Here is a 15,106-nt window from a genome sequence, read left to right as displayed (position 1 = left end):
GTTGGGGAATCTGTGGCCCTCCAGATGTTGGAATCAAGCTCCCAGCAAGTCCCAGTTAGCTTGGCCAATGATTGAGGCTGACGTCCAACAATCTCTGGAAGGCTGCAAGTTCCTCAACCCCGTTCTAACAAGCGTTTCATCGCCCCTAAACCAGTGTATCACGGCTGGCCAAAATAAGTGTTAAGCTGTCCCAGAGTAGCTTTTTATAATTGGTTACCACCTGTAAATCTAGGTTATCATTAGGTGACCTGAATAAATAGAACACAGCAATCCAGTATTTTTAATTATGTCGAAATAAATTGTATGGTGGGGGCCACTTCTGCTCCTGTAGTACTGTCACAACAATGCCCTGTCAAAATGCCCCCCTCTCAGCAACTAAAGGTAATTGGGGGTCCATCCTCTTATTGCTTCTGATCCACTCTAATGATGTATGTGCACAAAATTCATATATGAAAAGAAACATCCCAAACAGCATACCTTTTAATATGGCCTTGCTGCAATGGCTTCTAAACTTTCTTACACTACATATAATCTTTCCTGTGTTTTAAAAGGCAAACATCTATATAAAGTCTCCAGGAGCATTGCTTGGTAGGTGTATTTATTCATTCATGCAGGTTGTGCGCCATCCCATAACGTAAAGTTCTCTGGCTGGCTTAAAATAGTTGTGTAAAAAAGCAACTGAAATTCCAAGTAAACATAGCCATTTTTAAAAGATGGGAACCCTAGATAAATAAACCAAACGGAACTCCACCCACCTAAAGTTAAAAACAGATTTTAGAAAAATGGGCCAGATTACTTAAATGATTTAAAAGTGAGCAGAAAGGTCTTCTTAAGGATAAGAAATATGAAGCCAGGCTGTTCCATAACTGAGATGCCACTTTCCCAGCAGTGACTCACCACACTTCATTCAATGGGGGCAGCCAGAGCTGGGTCTCTGAAGAGGAACTTGAGGTCTGAGTAGGTACATAGAGGAGAAGATGGTCTTTCAGATAGCCTTGGCCAAGTTCAGAGCTTTTGAGGTTAAACCTGAATTTTAAATTGTGCCCATCCACGACCTGATTGTGGATGGAGGATTTGTCCTGGCATGTGTGACAGAGACCTGGTTGGAGGAAGCAGATGGGCCTGTCCTTGCCGCTGCTTGCCCACCAGGTTTCTTGTACGCACAGCAACCCAGGTCATGTGGGCGGGGAGGGGGGGTTGCAGTGATTTTTAGGAAGTCACTAGCTTGCACCAGGCGTCCTACTGGGAAGACCCAGTTTTCTGAGTGCATGTTCTGGAAGTTGGGCAATAGGGGCAGTACAGGATTCCTTTTGGTGTACCGACCTCCCCGCTGCACCAAGGATTCCCTGTCTGAGCTGCTTCAGGTCGTGGCGGATTTTCTCCTGGAGACACCTAGTTTGGTTGTCCTAGGGGATTTTAACATCCATGCCAACACGACCTTACAAGGGGCTGCTCGGGACTTCGTGGAAAGCATGGCCTCCATGGGACTGTCCCTGAATAAGTTTGGCCCAACTCATAGTCATGGACATGCCTTAGACCTGGTGTTCACCTCTAGTGACGTGGGTGATCTGACACTAAGTAAAAGTGAAACAAAAGAAGTGCCATGGTCAGATCACTTCCTGGTGCAACTGGACTTCTCCGCGACCCTTCCCCTCTGCAGGGAGGTGGGACCAATTCGGATGGTCCGCCCCCGCCACTTAATGGATCCAAATGGTTTCCAGAGAGTGGTAGGGGATGCTTTATCCCATGTTGATGGCCTTTCAGCTGATTCCCTGGTGGCCCGCTGGAATGCGGAGTTAACCAGGGCTATCGACTGTCTGGCTCCGAAGCGCCCTCTCCGATTGCATGGAGCCCGGACAGCTCCGTGGTTTTCTTCGGAGCTGAGGGCGATGAAACAATCGCTGAGACGGCTAGAGCATCGGTGGCAAAAAACTCACTCCGAATCTGACCGGACACAGGTTAGAGCTCAATGTAGAGCCTACCAAGTGGCGATAGCGACGGCGAAGAAGACTTTCTTCACCGCCTCTATTGCATCTGCAGAAAATAGTAGCAGGAGACTTTTTCAGGTGGTTCGTAATTTAACAGAACCACCTTTACCACCGGGGCTTTGTAAAGACCCCAAGATCTCCTGCAACGATTTTGCAAAGTTTTTTGCAGATAAAATCACTCATATTCGGAAGGAGCTAGACACCACCGTGGGAGCAGGGCTGGGGCGGAAGAGTGCTAGAGCTCTGTCTGGTCAAGTTGCATGGAATCGATTTCAATCCATTACCCCCGAGGATGTGGACAGGCTGCTTGGACGCATGAAACCACCACCTGTCTCCTGGATCCTTGCCCATCCTGGCTAATAAAAGCAAGCCGGGAAGGGCTGGGCGATGGGCTCTGCGGGGTGGTGAATGCTTCCCTCTGTGAGGGAACATTCCCAGATCCGCTGAAAGAGGCGGTCATTAAACCGCTTCTTAAAAAACCATCTTTAGACCCGGACAGTATGGCCAACTATCGCCCAGTCTCAAATCTTCCATTCTTGGGCAAGGTGATTGAGCGCGTGGTTGCTGAACAACTCCAGGCACGCCTGGAGGATGCGGACCATTTGGATCCCTTCCAATCGGGATTCAGGCCTCATCATGGGACTGAAACTGCCTTGGTCGCGCTGGTTGATGATCTCCGGCGAGCTAGGGACAAAGGTGAGAGTTGTTTCCTAGTTCTGCTGGATCTCTCAGCGGCCTTTGATACAATCGACCATAACATCCTTCTGGACCGTCTAGAGGGGCTGGGAGCTGGGGGCACTGTTATACAGTGGTTTCGCTCCTTCCTCCTGGGCCGTGTTCAGAAAGTGGTGGTGGGGGATGAGTGTTCAGACCCCTGGGCCCTCACTTGTGGGGTGCCTCAGGGTTCCATCCTCTCCCCCATGCTTTTTAACATCTATATGAAGCTGCTGGGAGAGATCATCAGGGGGTTTGGACTGGGTGTCCATCAATATGCAGATGATACCCAGCTCTACCTCTCTTTCAAATCAGAACCAGTGAAGGCGGTGAAGGTCCTGTGTGAGTGCCTGGAGGCGGTTGGAGGATGGATGGCGGCTAATGGATTGAGGTTGAATCCTGACAAGACAGAAGTACTGTTTTTGGGGGACAGGAGGCGGGCTGGTGTGGAGGACTCCCTGGTCCTGAATAGGGTAACTGTGCCCCTGAAGGACCAGGTGCGCAGCCTGGGAGTCATTTTGGACTCACAGCTGTCCATGGAGGCGCAGGTCAATTCTGTATCCAGGGCAGCTGTCTATCAACTCCACCTGGTACGCAGGCTGAGACCCTACCTGCCCGCAGACTGTCTCGCCAGAGTGGTGCATGCTCTAGTTATCTCCCGCTTGGACTACTGCAATGCGCTCTACGTGGGGCTACCTTTGAAGGTGACTCGGAAACTACAACTAATCCAGAATGCGGCAGCTAGACTGGTGACTGGGGCGGCCGCCGAGACCACATAACACCGGTCTTGAAAGACCTACATTGGCTCCCAGTACGTTTCCGAGCACAATTCAAAGTGCTGGTGTTGACCTTTAAAGCCCTAAACGGCCTCGGTCCAGTATACCTGAAGGAGCGTCTCCACCCCCATCGTTCTGCCCGGACGCTGAGGTCCAGCGCCGAGGGCCTTCTGGCGGTTCCCTCATTACGAGAAGCAAAACTACAGGGAACCAGGCAGAGGGCCTTCTCGGTAGTGGCACCCGCCCTGTGGAACGCCCTCCCATCAGATGTCAAAGCGATAAATAACTACCTGACATTCAGAAGACATCTTAAGGCAGCCCTGTTCAGGGAAGTTTTTAATCTGTGATATTTTAGTGTATTTCTGGTTTTTATGGAAGCCGCCCAGAGTGGCTGGGGAAACCCAGCCAGATGGGCGGGGTACAAATAATAAATTATTATTATTATTATTATTATTATTATTATTATTATTATTATTATTATTATAAATCGGCCGGGAGCCAGAACACCTCACAAAGCACAAGTTTGTGCTCAGTTTGCCAATACCAATATTCAATCATTGTGTTCACAGTTGATTTGGTCACCTACATAACAAGGTTCCAGTGGGACATGGCAAAGTATCCAATCAAGCAGTCTCTGAAGAATATTTCAGAAATAATTGCCAAGGTAGGTTTATACTATCCAAAGAGGTATGAAACTTGTGTTATAATCTCTGTGGTACATGCACCAGGGTGTGGTAAAAATTGCTTCTGCTTTTTAGTCTCTTTGATGTTTTTTTTTTAAAAAAGAAGAAACCATCAAAAATCCCCAAAGTGACGAACAAGTGCAGAAAGCTTCTGTCATGCAAAAGCTCCCCCCCCCCAAAAAGCATACAGTGATTTATCAGGCAGATCAATGAAAACACTGACCTGAGGTTTTAGGAAATGGAAAATTGCCTCCTATTAACATTAAGAAAGGGGGGAACCTGGAAAAAGTCAGGTAGTAGACTAACCTCTCATCAGGGTCTTGCATTCTCTGGAAATATAAATACGGTTAATAAAATATAGATATGCAACCCAGTTGGGCATCTTACAGTATTGAATACTTGTAAGTGACAAAATTGGTATTGATCAGACATTTCAGAGGAATGAACATAGAATGGAAACAAAGCTATAAAATAGGCACAGTTGCACATGGTTAAAATAACAAAATCCAAGTAAAGATTTATCATCGTTAGCAGATTATCAAGTATAGTTCCAGATTTGCCATGTTTGTCTTGTTCAGTGCAAACCTACAACACCACAAATTTGTATTCGTTTATAGTTTGCCCATTTATGAAGGCTTAGTCCTACACTGGCAAGTGTGGATTATCTTGTCCAAAAGATTATTGATCTAATTTTCTTGTCTGTCTGTGCAGCCTTGCACCACAGTCCTAACTCAAAAGCTTGTTCTCTCCCACAACTTATGCCTTCTCTCCAAACTGGCAGAATGTAGCAATCCTGTTTCCTAACCGCACTAATTGTGACTAAGACTCCTCTATTTGCCCTTGACAAAAACCCAAGCCTTTTCTTTTTCTTCCCATCCCCACTGCCCTGCTTGTTTCTCCTATAGATATTTGGGAATGGATGGGAATAGCTTCTAATTAGGGAATAGCTCAAAGAAGGGAAGCTCTTTCTCCAGCTGCAGGGCGGCTGGCCACTGCTCTCTAGGAAGAGATTCATCTTGCTTAGTGAAATAGCTGGTAGATTAACTGTCTAAATAAATCATCACCAGTGATGAATGGTGCCATTGTGCTAAAGAGGAAAGGGAAGATAAAGCCAACTAAAGTGCCATTTGTGGATAGTGAGGCGTGCAGTTGTAGCCTTCCCTGGGTGGTCACCACAGCCAAATCATTGCTTTTCTTCTAGTTGGCCTCTTGGCAATTCCCTGCAGTAATTCCCCAAATATTTCATAGCTTCATATAAGTATGGGAACAATAACTATTCTGTATTGTAAAAGGAAGTAAATAGTCCCTCCCTGCCAGCTCTGTGATCAGTTTTGTTTCCAGTCCTTCAGAAAACTCTTGGGTGGTGCCTTACCCTTTCACCGTGAGCGCTGTTTACTTGAGCAGCAATTCATTAACTACCAGATCTTTCAGTAGATGCCCCTAAATACCACTTTTATCTGCTAGATGTTCAAATCAGGCATACTTCATTGAACAAGCTTCTGTAGTCCTTCTGTGTTAAGGCTGAAGCAGGAACAGCCACCCAAGTTCACAGTAAACCATTAATTGTTTCCTCTGATGTGCCAAATGGGCCACAGTGGGTGCTATCCCCCTAGTTTACAGAGAGTAGGATCATTAAAATTAAGATTGGAGTTAGCCATGGCTATTAGTTTAACTGGGACTACTCTGAGTAGGATGAGCATTGGATATAGCCCTGTGATTTTGAAACTATTCTATTGCAACAACTTAGGAAAAAAAGTTGTTTCAAGGCTGAAAATCCACATGGGTTTTCCAGAAAGGATCCAAGACCAGACCTAGTTAGAATTTTTAAAAAAATTAAAAATAAATTTTAAAAAATAATATTTGATGGAAAACTCTATGGTTAAGACCCACAGGCTGCCAGAAAAAAAAACTGGGAGTCTAGGGCAACAGTACCTTTTAAGGTGCACTTAAAACAGAGAGAAGTTTCAAGAGCCATTTGATAATGTATGGAGGTTAAATGTCCAAAGGGAAAGGAATTTGAATTCCACCGGGTGTGTGGAGGCCCTTGGGTAAGTCTCAAGTATGTTTCTGGATCCCACCACCACCTCATTAGCAACTTCAGTGACTGTTCTAGCAAAGTGTAAGCTCCATTTAAACAGGTCATATATGCTACAAAATAATGCTATTTCATTACTTCTGAGAATAATTTTCTGTGTTTTAAAAAAGTTCGTAAAAAGGGGATTCCAAGTCGTAATCCTTTCTAAGGCAATTACAGATTTTTCGAACTCAGTTTACTAATATAGTTTACTTCTTTAAAAAACTGTGTGTAAGTGATAATCTGTGGCCTTCTTCATCCTGGTGTCCTCCAAGGGCTTATGGAAACTCTTGTCCAAAACATCTGGAGGGTAACAACTGGAATGCTGGCCAGTGAATGTTGTCTCGTTTTCCTAGCCTGATATTCATTTGCACATAATTGTCATTTTTATAGGAAAGTCTAATGCAGTATTTAAATGCTTCTTAGAAAACACTGATATAGTTTTGCTTCTGAATTTTGTCCTTTAAAGGGAGTGACTCAGATTGATAATGACCTGAAGGCAAGGGCGTCTGCATACAACAACCTGAAAGGCAACCTTCAGAACTTGGAAAGGAAGAATGCGTGAGTTGTCTTCTTCTGTAAGGCAATCTGAAAGCAGGCTGATGAATTTGATATGTTCAATGTGACTTTTGATTTCTGAATTCATACATTTCTCAGGCAAGGGCCTAAATCAACAGACTGCCCTACCTCTGGGTTTGAACATACTGTACAAGATAATGGTGGAGTTAAAGCCACATTTGAAACAAGCTAAGAAAAAAACCTGAAAAAAGAGGGAAGAAACATATTTGCCATCATGCTGAAGTCATACAGAGAATTGTATAACAATCAGCCATATAGCTCAACTTGTCAGTCTTGAGTATCACAGCACATGATCTTTGTTTTCAGATAACATTAAGTGGCGGGCTCTGCATATCATGCAAGTTTATCTGAAAACTTGGGATTTTCACACTTTACCAAGCTTAAGTTAGCCACTCACTTGGATTGAGATTTTGGCTATTTGTCAGTAAAATAATTGATTGGTTTTGGGGCATGTCTAATTGATTATATCACATCAGGAGCACTATAAAAATTGTAGCTATTCACTGCCAAAAGTCTTATTATTCAGATCAAATTAAATATAAGAATTATACACTCATTTCTTGATCTTCTTGTTCTTTAACAGGGGAAGTTTGCTAACCAGAAGTCTGGCCGAAATTGTAAAGAAAGATGACTTTGTACTTGATTCTGAATATTTGATTACGTTGTTAGTGGTTGTACCAAAGTAAGTTTGTCTCCTGGTCTCAAAAAGAATCCTTGCTGAAACGTAAAGACAAGCATACCGAATGTAATAAGAGGAAGGGATATTTCACAGCATGATTTGTTTGCTGAAACTGCTATGTTACCATGGAATAATTAAAGGCAAATGTGGAAATGTGCAATCCACTTCCAAGGGGCAGGGGAACGGGCATTGTCTTTACATTGTCTCAACATCAGCAAAAGCACTCAATGTTTCCATTTTATGTTGAAGCCCTTTCACAAACACTGCAAAATCTGTTCATTTATGAAGTCAGTCGAGAAATCTAGCTAAGCTGCGAAAACTGACCTCCAGGTTTCAGAAATTCTCATTGATTTGCTCTGACCTATTGAAGTGTTTAGCTTGTAAATTGGATTTACTGAAGTCAGTCAACATTTTGCTTCTTATCACTGCATTTATCTTCCCTGCCCTAATTCTTTCTGTATTAGCCTGCAATCTTAGTAAAGTATTAGCAGGCCAGGCAAACGAGGCTATTATCTGTAATAATATTTTAGTCAAAATAAATTGTGTTGAGGATGTATCTGAGTTGGTTGAAGGATGCCGATAGCTCATGGAAATTTACTAGCTTAAAAAAAAATTTAAAACTGGAAATACTTGATAAAAAGGTATTGTCTTGGGAAAAGAAGACATTTTTAGGCCAATAAAGAGTTGAAACTAAAGAACATGGTGTTGAGTTTAGCTTCTTGCTTAATTATGTAGAACATTCTGTACATCTAAAACTATATACACAACAAAAACTTAGTTTTATATTTCTATATTTAATTTTGCCACATGCCTGCTTCATTCTGGGTGTTGAATGGGGCTTGCAGTGCAAACCTATGCATATTTGCTTTTAAAGTAAGTGTCCATAAAAATGCAATGAAAAATATGCACTTTGAGTTGTTGTTGTTACCGTTACTGTTATTGTTATTGTTATTATACCCCATTCATCTTCCTGGGTTTCCCCAGCCACTCCGAGTGGCTTGTAGCATATCTAAAAACATAATAAAAACATCAAGTATTAAAAGTTTGATCTCTGCTCTAATGCACAATGTTCTGCCCTGTGAAAACCAGGAGTGCTTTTTCCTATGCAATAAAAACAAGAGTTTGCAATAGGTATTGTTCATTACAACAACTTCCTTGCAAGTCCTGGGTCAACACTATGATCTTAAAGCTGTACTGGAGAACTTAAGTCTGTCTAAGTCTTAAGCTACATGCACCACTGGGAATGAATCCCTGGAGTTCAGAGTAAATTGAGTAAAGATACATACAATAGTGCTATAAAACTATTTCCTGACTTAGCACCTGACAGAGCAACATCTGATGCAGTGCAAAGTTCTTCTGTAGATGGAAAGGAAACTAGGCTGCCCCTCTGTGTATTCATGGAGAAACTTGGAGGACACATCAGACGGCTCCTTGGATCCTGGGTGTATCCTGTGTGTATACCCAGTGTATCCTGAAAACACTCGTAGTGCTGACAGTGGCAAAAAGAACTTTGTGCTCCCCTCCCCACTAATGCTTAACTTTTCCATCTTTAGGATAAATTATAATGACTGGATGAAGCAATATGAAACTTTAACGGATATGATAGTTCCACGATCCAGCAAGTAAGTTTGATTCCACTTACTTAGGAACGCAGTTGAAAATAGGCTGATGTACTCAAACAAAAAGGAGAAACAGCTTTTGGAGACTTGGTTTGCCCCGTACTACAACACGCCCCCCCCCCCAAAAAAAAGTTAGTTCTCTTTAGAATTATTTCATCACCTTGTGATTTGAGTCTTTGAATCAGGTCCTTTTCCCCAGAAACTGCATTCCTGAACAATGAATATAAGTGCCACCTTATACTGAGTTCCAGTAACGCCCAGTAATGTGTGCAGCCAGCTGTACTGTTGGCCACAGCCCAACCATATGGTACAATTGTTAGGAGAGGTGATGTTCAAAAAAGCATATTTTTGTCATGGTCTCATTTGGACTTGAAGGTTGAAAGTCCAGTAATCTTCTACTGGGCCAATTGCATTAGAGAAACCTTTGGTTTGCACAGAATTCGTTTTCTGGGGCAAGGGCGGGTACAACTCTCATTCCCGCCCCTCCTCTGAAGCAGTATCTGTTCTTCAGCTCTAATGCTCCGTTCGCTTTACTAAGCAGGCAAGATTGGGAAAGCTACTGAAAGCTGTTAAGTAGTGTTGCACATCTGAGGTCATTTTCTGAGCGGGTTTAATGCAGCTAGCTTTGCTCAGAAAGGACAACGCTTTGAATGTGAAATGCGACTCGAGCACTTCTCCTGTGAAGCATGGCAAAGGTGAGCTGCAATTACTCCTCTAATAGCGGTACACCATCTGTAAGCCTAGCGCTGTAATCCGAAGCAGCACAACTGAGCAGCAGCAGCACATAAGCTGTTTTTGCTGGTCTTGCGTTACAGGTTACCGTTTTTATTGCAGTATGTCTCTTCCTTTATTTTTTGACCTGTGCTCCCTGGTGTCTTTCATTCTTTGCAGTGTTCTTTCGGAGGACCAGGATAGTTATCTCTGTAATGTCACCTTGTTCAGGAAGGCCGTGGATGAGTTCAGGCACAAAGCCAGGGAAAACAAGTAAGTGGTCCTCCCAGGTTGTTTTTCTGCCGAACAGCAATTGTAAGGCAACCTACAATGGTCTGCTGGTCTCCCGATGCAGGTTTATGGTCCGCGACTTTCAGTATAATGAAGAAGAGATGAAGGCAGACAAGGAAGAAATGAACAGGCTGTCTACTGATAAGAAGAAACAGTTTGTAAGTTCAATGTGTGTTAAATATATTTGAAGATAATTCTTCAACACCCCAAATAGTTCTTCCTTCCCTACATCTGCCTTCAGGGAATATTGAGACTAATTCATTGATATATAAGAAACGTTGCAGTAAATGCAGAGCGAGCAAAGCAGCCTTTGACAGTATGAAAGCTGTTATAGTATTTGTAGGTTACAGTTTGGGCTACGCTTTTCAGTGTTTGGCTATTTAGTTTTCTAGATGGCATTGGGAGATGTCAGGGCCCTAGAACCATCTGCAAAGGCTGTGAGACAAATCAGCCCCCACCCAGTGCCCGTTACCTCCACAGAAGGAGAATTTGTTGTGTGGGTCCCTTCCTACATGTAAGCTCTCAGATGTTTCTGTGCAGGGCCCAGTGTATTGAGGATTGCTACCATTTCTGTGGTTCTGAATGCATTGCATACATCTCCTGCTGGAGGTGCCCTATGTAATTTCTGAAAGACAAAGATCCATGCCAGTAGATAAGCTTGTTCCTTTTTCTTTCTGTCTACATTTTCCTGAATAATTTCATGACTTTTTAAAAGCTGATTCCCTCCATATGAACCTGCCTATCCAGTAAGATCATCTTTGGAAGCTCCCCAGATCTGCCCTAGAGGTTCCCCCAACCCTCCAGAGCTGGTTTTGAGAGGGGGGTGCTGATGAGGACAGGAGAGGAAGCACCACTGAGTCCATGGAAATGCATTGTGCCGGTGCAACTGCAGCCTTGGATACTGTCCTGTGCAGTAAAAGGGATGCAGGTGGCACTGTGGTCTAAACCACTGAGCCTAGGGCTTGCCAATCAGGTTGGCGGTTCGAATCCCCGCAACGGGGTGAGCTCCCGTTGCTCGGTCCCAGCTCCTGCCAACCTAGCAGTTCGAAAGCACGTCAAAGTGCAAGTAGATAAATAGGTACCACTTCGGCGGGTAGGTCAACGGTGTTTCCGTGCGCTGCTCTGGTTCGCCAGAAGCAGCGTAGTCATGCTGACCATATGACCCTGGAAGCTGTACGCCGGCTCCCTCGGCCAGTAAAGTGAGATAAGCGCCGCAACCCCAGAGTCATCCACGACTGGACCTAACGGTCAGGGGTCCCTTTACCTTTACCTTTACCTATGCAGTGCTTTTTTTTCTTTAAAAAAAATGTTTAGGGGTCCTCTCATTTTTCTACTCATATTGAAATACTGATTCTCAATGAGGCCAAACTTATATTCACAAAATGTTTAGGGGTATGCGTACCCCCATGTCCCCCCAGAAAAAAGCACTGGTCCTACGTATTTTTGATGCCAGGTGAAGATGGTCCCCCCCCCCATCATTTTAATCTGTGACTAGGTGAACCCTTGACTTGGTCTTTTATGTATTTGCTGTATGTATTTTTGTTTCCGCTGTTTTTATATTATCGCTGTTTTATAGTTTTAGGTAAGCTTCCTTTGTCTTCAGAAACAAAGGCAGGAAATAAATGCTTAAAATGACAAGATGTTGATGTTCAGAATCTCAGTTTCCCCAGCCAAATGATGCTTCCATTATCTCCTCTTGGCATGCTTTGGCCTGTTCATTCTGTAGAGCAGCTGCAGTAACGTTGCCATACACAAAACATATTTGAATACAGTGCAAAGTCTCCTGATGCTTAAAATGCCTTCTTGCTTTTCCTTTCCAAATACAGGGGCCTCTAGTACGATGGCTGAAAGTAAATTTCAGTGAAGCTTTCATTGCGTGGATTCATGTGAAAGCGCTGAGAGTCTTCGTTGAATCAGTTTTGAGGTATTTTTCTTTATAGATGAGCTATTGCTCCATTCCTTCAAGAATCACTAGCATTCCACATGTTTGGTCTGGTGAATCTTGGTAGCTGCGCTCTCTTGCACAGGCAACAGGATTATCTGAATCAAATTACTATTTACGCATTAACTAGGAACAAGGCCAATTTACAGATACTTCCATGATCCACAAGGCAGAGAGGTGGTCTTCAAATCTCCCCCTTTTCCTACAGTCTGATGTGCTACTTTGTTTCTGCTGTTATTCTGGATGTCTGATGTTCTAAACAGCATCCCTGGAACATATTTGGGGAGGCAGACAGTAGCACAATGGGCTGCAGAAGGGATGAAAATTCCGCTCCCTCGCCTTTTCACTAATGGGAGCCTCCACTGGAGCGCCTTCTTTCAGCAGAGGGACATATATGTCATCAAATTGGTTGCTGCTGCTTGCAAGAGCCAAAGGCAATGGAGTACAGTAAAGAGATTCACAGTAAAATGCTATAACAGATTTATGACAGCTGATTCTTAAACTGAGATAGCAAATGCAGGAAATATGATCACATACATACATAAATTTTATTTGTGTGCTGCTTTTCCACAGTTCCAATCATGCTCAAGGTGGCTTACAACATGAAAAAATATCAGAAGTATTCATAAACAAAAAAGAAAAAGTTAAAAAATACACAACCAAACTGCACAATTTCCACATTAATCACAACAAGATCTGGAATACAGATACCAAACAACAACAGCAACCCTCCCCAGCAACCCCCCCCCCAAGCAACACCCCAGCCCAAGAGTCTGTTCAGCAGCCTCAGCTTCTGTAGCCAGAATCAGGGCCCTGCCATCCCAGGCCAGGTGGAGAAGCCTTCAAGGCAAGGAGCAGGTCTTCCAGAACTCACAGCCAATATGGTCCAAAGATGATTCCAAAACCTTTGAATAAGACAAGTGTTCCAAAATAAGAGAGTTATCCCTTTCAGATACCTGTTTTATCCTCCTGCCTGTTAATTAGGCTTGGAGCACAAAGACTGAACAGGTGCTTATTCAGAAACTTTTTAAATGTTTGATTTTTATTGACAATTTTTCTAAGCAACACAGCAAACAACAACTGGAACAGAGGCTCTCGAGTTTCATTAACGGCAGAGCTCAATATCCTTGGGAATTTTGCTGCCCCTTTGTAATAGTATATTTCCAGAATAACTGGCAGGAGTGGTGACTTTGGCCCCTCTCCACAGTCTTACTGTATTCCCCCTCCACCCAAGCTAATTTTACATTGTCAGGTTCATTGCTCATCTAAGGCTAATTGTCATACTCCATGAAACCATCATGTAACAAAAATCATAGAATCATAGAATCATAGAGTTGGAAGAGACCACAAGGGCCATCGAGTCCAACCCCCTGCCAAGCAGGAAACACCATCAGAGGACTCCTGACATATGCTTGTCAAGCCTCTGCTTAAAGACCTCCAAAGAGGATGCTTAATAATAATCGGATGCTTATGAAGCACATGCATATTCCATCACCATATCCCCACCTCCATGATGGGGAGAGCAGCATTAACATTTGATTGAGCTGAACCGGCTACCTCACTGTATCACTAATGGTGACAACAATTGCATTCCAGAAGTCTCAGAACTGAAGCACATCCCCAACAGCTCTTAAAATTACTTTGCTCTTCTAGGTATGGTTTGCCAGTGAACTTCCAGGCTATGCTCCTTCAGCCCAACAAGAAAACCATGAAGAAATTGAGAGAGGTTTTGTATGACTTGTACAAGCACCTTGACAGCAGCGCAGCAGCAATCATTGATGTAAGTAACTCGCATTTTTACGATGTCCACCTACAATTCAAATTGTTGAAGTTGCGTTGACTGAGAATTTTCTTACACCAAGGAGACACTATCTGGCTCAGCCACATCTACCAGCATGGGAGCTGGTGCTGATTGGACAGTTTATAAGTTTGCCTGGATGTTGGTAAAGTAGAAACATGGTTGATTTGTAGTCTTAGGTCCTGCTAGAAAGGATGGCCCTGTGCAAACTACTAAAACAGTAATCAAAATGTCTTGAGTGCCACAATGGCAGATTTGGAACAATCATCTCCCATTCAGCATCACTTGGTGCCATGGAGACTCTGTTGATAGAGGCAGATGGTGTCATTTATCAATCTCAGTGGAGCTAGTGGGACTTTAAGTGAAATGTTTGTGTTGTATAGAAGTGGAGAAAATCTTGAAATCTTGCTTGTCAAGCATATGTTCTGTCACAAAGCTATGACCCTTCCCCAGTGGGAAGGAAATTTGAAAATGTACCAAAAAGATAAAATTCAGGTGGTTTTTGTCTGAGTCTGAGCAACAGTACTTGTACGTGTTTAAAGAAAATATGTGGCCATTAACTCTCCTGCTAAACTCTTCGTTATTGAGTTAAAAAAAATAAACTTGTCTTTTATAGGCAACTATGGATATTCCAGGTTTGAACCTCAGTCAGCAAGAATACTACCCCTATGTGTACTACAAGATAGACTGCAACTTGCTCGAATTTAAGTAGATGACTTCTGACCCTGACCATCCTCCCATAATATTGGTGTCCAAGAAGAAAAGGTTGAAGAATGGTGATGCTCCTAACTCTCTCCTGTAAACCTGTTGCTTGCTTGCTTCCTCCCTCGCGTAGGAGAATAATCCCCATAGTGGTCCATCTCTTTGACATTTTCTTTTAAAAGAGAAATGTAAGTATCGCTTTTAAATTGATCAGGTCTGTAAATGTATATTGAGAGAATCAGAGTGTATTTATAAATAGTCCTTATTTAAAAAAAGTTTTTAAAGGGTCATTCCTCTTCCGTACCGTGGTCTGCATCAATTCCATTGACTATCCTCCGGGAAGAACTTGTTTACAAAGGAAGATTGTGGGGAGAAACCTTAATGCCATTTTGTTCACTGTGTTTCATAGATATAAAACTTGTAAACATTGTTATTGAATTGTGATGTAAAATATGTGGAGATTGATATTCAGTCTGTGCTTTCTGAATGTTTTAAACTTATGCACAGGAAACATTCACAGGAGAAAAATAAAAGCACCTGTATTACTGTA

At 43.0% G+C, this 15,106-nt stretch overlaps 1 protein-coding gene across 2 annotated transcripts in view; it reads left to right on the top strand.

Moving 5' to 3' along the window:
- Positions 1 to 15,106, top strand: part of ATP6V1C1 (ATPase H+ transporting V1 subunit C1) — a 27,835-nt gene extending 12,729 nt beyond the window's left edge. For both annotated transcript variants that reach the window (XM_081874479.1, XM_081874480.1), the window contains exons 5-13: positions 4,048 to 4,142; positions 6,705 to 6,796; positions 7,398 to 7,496; positions 9,047 to 9,115; positions 10,004 to 10,096; positions 10,179 to 10,272; positions 11,941 to 12,038; positions 13,710 to 13,836; positions 14,471 to 15,106. In XM_081874479.1, coding sequence (XP_081730605.1) covers positions 4,048 to 4,142; positions 6,705 to 6,796; positions 7,398 to 7,496; positions 9,047 to 9,115; positions 10,004 to 10,096; positions 10,179 to 10,272; positions 11,941 to 12,038; positions 13,710 to 13,836; positions 14,471 to 14,566 — 863 coding nt within the window. In that variant the 3' untranslated portion in view covers positions 14,567 to 15,106. The remainder of the gene's footprint in view (positions 1 to 4,047; positions 4,143 to 6,704; positions 6,797 to 7,397; positions 7,497 to 9,046; positions 9,116 to 10,003; positions 10,097 to 10,178; positions 10,273 to 11,940; positions 12,039 to 13,709; positions 13,837 to 14,470) is intronic.

The sequence above is a fragment of the Podarcis erhardii genome, assembly GCF_964252035.2.
Source record: "Podarcis erhardii genome assembly, chromosome: 8".
Taxonomy (NCBI): Eukaryota; Metazoa; Chordata; class Lepidosauria; order Squamata; family Lacertidae; genus Podarcis; species Podarcis erhardii.
This window is presented reverse-complemented; position numbering and strand designations above follow the sequence as displayed.